Source organism: Aplysia californica, unplaced genomic scaffold (assembly GCF_000002075.1).
Source record: "Aplysia californica isolate F4 #8 unplaced genomic scaffold, AplCal3.0 scaffold01463, whole genome shotgun sequence".
In the NCBI taxonomy this organism is placed as follows: Eukaryota; Metazoa; Mollusca; class Gastropoda; order Aplysiida; family Aplysiidae; genus Aplysia; species Aplysia californica.
Genome location: NW_004798733.1, coordinates 41,313 through 49,041, shown reverse-complemented (window position 1 = coordinate 49,041; position 7,729 = coordinate 41,313). Strand labels below are relative to the sequence as shown.

At 42.6% G+C, this 7,729-nt stretch overlaps 1 protein-coding gene across 1 annotated transcript in view; it reads right to left on the bottom strand.

The window, feature by feature from the left end:
• Positions 1-979: 979 nt before the first annotated feature.
• The window catches only part of LOC101855768, a gene marked incomplete in the record, with an annotated part of 21,179 nt that continues 14,429 nt past the window's right edge, over positions 980-7,729 (bottom strand). The window contains 4 exon segments of the mRNA XM_005112885.3: positions 980-1,281; positions 3,614-3,698; positions 5,834-5,855; positions 7,291-7,416. Of these exon segments, the coding sequence (XP_005112942.2) occupies positions 1,147-1,281; positions 3,614-3,698; positions 5,834-5,855; positions 7,291-7,416 (368 nt within the window).

Below are 7,729 nucleotides of genomic sequence, written 5' to 3'. Positions count from 1 at the left end.
GAGAGAGAGAGAGAGAGTAACTCAAAAATGTTCTTCCAGTAATACAAGATTGCAGAATACAATTCAAGTTTTTATTCTCTGTCTTTTAATCTTAAACCCTCGCCGTCTGCCTCTCTCGCCCTTTGGGAATTGTCTCATCGGAGGAAACGTTACATCAATGCAAAAAGAAAACCCAAAACTTTTTCTAACATAAAAACTTTTCTAACGCAACTGAACAATGTGGTCGTCGTCTGTGGACCGTCATTCCCTCGGACGGGTCACAACATGACATCATACACGTCACTGCATCCTAAAAATAGTCCCGATGAAAACAAAACATTTCTCTGACAATTCCAGAAAGGGAGGATAATGCTGCTGCTGCTGCTGCTGCTGCTGCTGTTACACAACTGGTTTGATTTGTCTCTCTCATGCTGCTAGTGTCAACAACACGCAGTGGGCGGCTCCGCAACAACTGATGATGTCACGAAATGGGAAACTCCACAGCGAATGATGATGTCACCACGCGGGCAACTCCACGACAACTGATGATGTCACGAAATGGGGAAACTCCACAGCGATTGATGATGTCACCAAGCCGGAAACTCCACGACAACTGATGATGTCACGAAATGGGGAAACTCCACAGCGAATGATGATGTCACCACGTGGGTAACTCCACAACAACTGATGATGTCACCAAATGGGAAACTCCACAGCGAATGATGATGTCACTACAAGGGAACGATCCCCAGTTGCCAATAGTCCCACTCAAGAAGTACTTAAGTGTAGACACATCAGACAGAGTCAGTTCTTGTTAAGGTACATGCATGGATCAGAGAAAAGTGGACTGTGAGCACGGGGGATGGGGGCGGGTGGGGGGGTGTATGTGTCTGAGTACACACACACACTTGTGTGTGCGAGAGGTGGTATCTTTGTGTGTGTGTGTGTGTGTGTGTGTGTGTGTGTGTGTGTGTGTGTGTGTGTGTGTGTGTGTGTGTGTGTGTGTGTGTGTGTGTGTGAGAGAGCAAAGGCTCATGTGTGCATGTGCATGTGAGCAAAGGCCCATGTGTTTTAGTGTATGCGTGTGTCTACCTTTGCAAAAAGTGCACGTGTTTGAGTGCGTTTGAGCGTGTGTGTGTGTATGTGTGTGTGTGAGAGGGAGCTGTACTATACTTCAGGCATCTGGACATCAGAATAATCCGACATGGCGTCTCCCAGCGCCATGGGCTTGCGGCTGCGTGGACGATTGTCGTAGGTCAAGTCAGCATACATGAGACCATCCTCGTTCTTCTGGTCAAACGACTGTGGGGGGAAGAAGCAAAGCCAAATAATAAATAATAATAATAGATAGCATTTGTATAGCGCATATCCCCGCTCAACAGCAGGCTCTATGCGCTTTACACTATATTATTACCCCAGCAGACCATAGAACATTCCGAAACATTCTCAGCTTCCCGGGAAGCATACAGTGCAAGCAGCCGATTAAGCGCTCAAACACTAACAAACTGACAAGATCTTTCGTTGTCTATAGCCGGGTACCCATTCCCACCTGGGTGAAGTGAGGAAAATTCGTGTAAAGTGCCTTTCCCAAGGACACAACGTCGGGCCCCTGACGGGGATTCGAACCCACGACCTTACGGCTGCGAGTCAGAGAGCCTAACCACTAGGCCACCGACGCCACAAATACAAACATGAGTAGAAGTAAAATTTGACAAACCCGCCCCACCCCTCCTCCCCTTTTCTAAAAATAAGTTTAAAAGAGAAAAAAAAAAAAAAGCATCTTTCACTCACGACAGCACAAATGTTGACCCACACATACTGGAGGCCCCAGATGAGCGGAGTGGGTCATAAAGTTCTGGATAGAGGGCTCAAATTGACTTCTTCCACAGACCAAACTATGTATGAATCAAGGAGGAGGAGGAGGAGGAGGAGGAGGAGGAGTCATGAAAGTACACACAGTCGATCCTGTTCTAACATCCACCTGTCCAAGACAATCCCCTGTACAAGACAATCCCCTTTCCAGGACAATCCCCTGTCCAGGACAATCCCCTGTATAAGACAATCACCTGTCCAAGACAATCCCCTGTACAAGACAATCCCCTGTACAAGACAATCACCTGTCCAAGACAATCCCCTGTGCAAGACAATCACCTGTACAAGACAATCACCTGTCCAAGACAATCACCTGTCCAAGACAATCACCTGTACAAGACAATCACCTGTATAAGACAATCCCCTGTCCAGGACAATCCCCTGTCCAAAACAATCTCCTGTCCAGGACAATCCCCTGTCCAGGACAATCACCTGTCCAGGACAATCACCTCCAGGACAATCACCTGTCCAAGACAATCACCTCTCCAGGACAATCACCTCCAGGACAATCCCTGTCCAGGACAATCCCTGTCCAGGACAATCCCTGTCCAAATGACCAGTTACATTTTCATACTTTACAATAAAGACATGGTCCAAGATGTCCATCAGTCTAAGACAACCACGTTTCTCCTCTGACAAATTTCAACTGTATCATGAACTTAAATTATGGATGGAAGAAACACAGTGTGAGCAGCCAACCAAGTGCTCAAACATTTACAAACTGACAAGACCTCTCACTATCTATAGCCAGGTATCCATTCCCACCTTGGTGAAGTGAGGAAAATTTGTTTAAAGTGCCTTTCCCAAGGACACCCATTCGGGTCCCTGACAGGATCTGAAGCTACAACGTTACAGTTGAGACATTTTTTTAGTTTGGTTTTAGTAACTGTTTTACAGCACTTGCAACGCAATTAGGCCATACAATTGCTGAAGATTATAGAGATAGATAGCTACCATGAGCTGTCCCGCCAAGAACAAGTGATGATCTTATGACTAAGAACACAACAAACAAGACTGAGACAACATATGTACAGATGTTTTAAACTAGCAAAATCACCAAAATGCCAGTGTGGAGAGGCGGACCAAACTGTTGAACACATCCTTTAGCACTGCCAGACACACAGGGCCCTGAGACAGGCAATGTGGCCAACCCCACAGACACTACAAGAGAAGCTATACAGGCCGACAGATGAACTGAGCAGGACGGCCCAATTTATGACAGATACCAGACTTCAAGTGTGATGCGATCGAGAAGAAGAAGATATATTTCTTTATTAACTTTTTGTGAGACCACCTATGATGAGGTCACCAAGTCATCACAAATGATTTTTTGTTGTTATAGTAGATGGTTTCACGGCGCTCGCAACTGCATAAGGTCATATGAGCGCCAAGGGGTGGGCATCATCAGAGAAGTCTTTACAGGGAATCAGACTTACTCTGCTCACCTCTCTAGCTTCAACAGCACAAGGTCTGCTTCGACTATCAAGGCACCCCAAAATAGCAGGTCACAAGAGAGTGACAAACATACAAAAGAAGTAGAGGAAAATGACAATAGTAAGGATCAGGAAAGAAAAAGCAGCAGTTCCCTGTTGTACATCAGGCACAGTTACGAGCGTGACATGATGAATCAGCCCATTTACAATTCTACTGTGCTTGAACGAGAAATGTCCCCCCCCCCTTTGGGAATGGCCTAAAGACACTACAGTCAGTGGCACTGCCCCGGAGGGCCATCATATATGATTTAATCGGGTAAACTACTCACGTTGTTGAGACTCGGGTTGTTAAACTTCTTCTCGTCGGCCACCAGGTCAGGCTGGGGGTTCTGAAAGCTCAGGTTGGGCCTGTTGCTGGAAAGGAGGGGGAAATACCAAGACAGGTTTACTTTTTGTCAGAGTTTTGCGTTCTGTTTTGATTGGTAAGAGTTTTGCGGCACTTGCAACACAATAAGGTCGTATGAGTGCCGAAGACTAGAAGTGTTACAAGAGAGTAACAAACACATAAAAGAAGTTAGTTTTCGAAAGAGTTTTAGTTTAGTTTTAGTAGAGGTTTTACGGCGCTCGCAACTACATAAGGTCATATGAGCGAGCGCCAGAAGATTAGAAGTGTTACAAGAGATTAACAAACATAAAAAAGAAGAAGGGGAGAAAAGGACAATAGATGTTTCACAGGAAAGAAGAAGCAAAACACCCCAGAGCACCCGTCAACCACCCACTCACTGAGTCCGTTGAACACAGCAACACGCCACATAATTCCACTACACATCTATTACAACCTGCCACGGACAACAAAAAAGTCATAAGCGAGTCGCAAAACACAGGAACACAATACTACAAGCAACAAAAACTAAACTAGACTACAGTAAACATTTTATGGCCCCATCAGCCCGATTTAGACCCAACTATCAGGCAAGCTGCTTCAGCCATGCCAGTACAGCGAATTAGCAACAATAAAAACAATAATAACAACAGCAGCAGCAGCAACAAGAACGCATTATCATAACATACAGCGAATTAGCAACAACAATAATAGAAACAATAAAAACAACAACAACAACAGCAGCAGCAACAAGAACGCATTATCATAACATACAGCGAATTAGCAACAACAATAATAGAAACAATAAAAACAACAACAACAACAGCAGCAGCAACAACACACAATCATAACGTACACGGCATTAACAACGGCAACAACAGCAACAACATCAACCTGTTTGTTTTTGTTTTAGTAGAGAGTTTTACGGTACTCGCAACTGCATAACGTTATATGAGCGCCAAGGGGTGGATGTCAACAGAAGTCCAAACGAGGAATCAGGCTTACTCTGCTCACCTCTCTAGCCTCAACAGCACAAAGTCTGCTTCGACTATCAAGGCACCCCGAAAATAGCACAGCAGTTCACAAGAGAGTGACAAACATACAAAAGCAGAAGAGAAAAAAATGACAACAGTAAGGATGAGGGAAAAAAAGCCAGCAGTTCCCCCTATGTTGTTCCAGCACAGTATGAGCATGACATTGATAAATCAACCCATTTACAATTCTACTGAGCATAAGAACATGGTTAATATCCCCACTTTGGAAATGGCCTAAAGACACTTCAGTCAGTAGCACTGCCCTAGGGGGCGGAGGACATCAACATCAACAACAACAACAATGCACGCTAACAAAGTACAGAGAATTAGTAACAACATAATCAACATCAACATTAACATCAACAACAACATCAACAACAACATCAACAACAACAATGCACACTAACAAAGAACAGAGAATTAGTAACAACATTATCAACATCAACATCAACATCAACAACAACAATGCACACTAACAAAGAACAGAGAATTAGTAACAACATTATCAACATCAACATCAACATTATCAACATCAACAACAACAATGCACACTAACAAAGAACAGAGAATTAGTAACAACATTATCAACATCAACATTAACATCAACAACAACAACAACAAGAACATCAACAACAACAACGCACACTAACAAAGTACAGAGAATTAGTAACAACATTATCAACATCAACATTAACATCAACAACAACAACAACATCAACAACAACAACGCACACTAACAAAGAAAAGAGAATTAGTAACAACATTAACATCAACAACAACAATGCACACTAACAAAGAACAGAGAATTAGTAACAACATTAACATCAACATTAACATCAACAACAACAATGCACACTAACAAAGAACAGAGAATTAATAACAACATTATCAACATCAACATCAACATCAACATCAACTACAACAACAACAATGCACACTAACAAAGCACAGTGAATTAGTAACAACATTAACATCAACATCAACAACCGCAACAACAACAACAACAACCACAACAACAACAACAACAACAACAACAACAACCACAACAACAACAACAACACCAACAGCTGCAGCCACAAACCAATGCACAGACATAAAGTACAACAAACTAGCACCAGAAATAACACACTTACTTGTACGGTTTCTCCGATGGCTCTGAAACAAATAAACCGTAAGGGGGGGGGGGAGAAAATTTGTCATAAAACATTACACGCATGCACGTAGACACACACACACACACATACACACACACAAACACTCACATACACCACACGCACACACTTGAGCATCCAGGAAACAGCGCAAGAACTCACCCATCTCTATTGCAACAATGAAACAGAAGATGCAAGAACCCATTAAGTGCTCAGGAATAAGAAGTAGGACACAGAAATGTAAGGATGCGCACGCACGCACACGCACACACCATACAACCCAAAGCTGGTACAATGTACCAAAACACTAATTAACAGGCTTTAGTCTCAGTAAGAGATTTACGGCACTTGCAACACAATAGGGTCATATTATAAGTGCCAAAGATAAGAGGTGTTACAAGAAAGAAACAAATACACAAAAGGAGGAGAGATAAGGAAGATATAAGTTTTTTGTTTTTGTAGAGGTTTTACAGCGCTCGCAACTGCATAAGGTCATATGAACGCCAGAAGATTAGAGGTGTTACAAGAGAGTAACAAACATAAAAAAAGAAGAAGGGGAGATAAGGACGATAGATGTTTGATACGGAAGAAGGCGCAAACCACATCAGAGCACCACCCGCCAAACACCCACAATCATTTAAACACTCGGGAAAAAGAGGGAAGACAAACAAAAGTAACCACGGAAGACAGCGTCATTTGTGTCCGGCGCTGACAAAAACGCCTTTTCCTTACTCGCAGCCGTTTCCAGATAAAAAGGCGGTTTGTCAGCGTAACCATTCAGATCAAAAAAAGATTCCTTCCGAAATTGGAATTCCAATTGATACATAAACTAGTCAGTTCTACTTCAATTTTTTTTCCCCCCACACAAGCAGGGTAACTGATCAGGCTATCAATTTAGCATATGTGAGGCGGCGTGGTGGAATTGGTATCATCGTAAAGCTTGTTCAATTGTGTTTATTTGGATGTAAAATATATCCATTTATCTTGAATACAAGTCGAGATATTTGCGAATGAAGAAGAAGGGTGTCACCTGTTTTCAGAGGTAAAATTTGTGAGAAAATGGCCGCCAAAGAGTAGTTATTTCCTTAGCCTAAGAGTCTGTGGTAACTGGAAATTAACATTTATTTTTTTATGCCTTTAACCAACGTTTTTCAGAAAAATCCAAGCAGAAATGAGTTCTTTAATGGGCATGAAAGGAAGTGAACCAAAAAACAAAAATTTGAAAAAAATTCACAAACCAACAGAAAAAAGCAAGTTTCTTCACTTTGATTAATTTGACAAGAGCCTGATTCCACCATGCTGCCTCACATATATAAAAAATATTGAAAAAAAGGCGTTTTGTCAGATCTGGGTCAGATTTGCGTTGTACAGCGCACAGAACGTGATGTAGAGCGTGGACACGCGCGACATACACGCAGTTATTGCCTTATTAGGATTACCTTCAATTTCCTTCCTGGGTTTCCGCCGCTTCCAGCAGATGATGCCGATGATGATGGCGAGGATGATGAGGATGACCACGCTCACACACACCGCAATGATGATGGTCTGGTCATCGCCCGAGGTATCTGGACGGGGGGGGGGTGACGAAACAAAATGTAAACTGACGTGTTTATCTGCCAAAATACATGGATCGTCAGTTAACCTGTCCCCGTAGTTTTACGCAAGAAAAATTCTGCATTTATGCAAAACTGAGCTCAAAAATGAGAAATTATGCGATTCTGTTTATTTTTAACAAAGAATGATAAAGGAAAATAATCAGAAATTATGCAAACAAATGATCAAATTTTGCTAAATTATGCGGGGCGCATAAAACCACAGGGACAGGTTAACCTTTCTCATGGCTTCAGCTTGTGGCCTTCAAACGCTATTTTGGTGGGG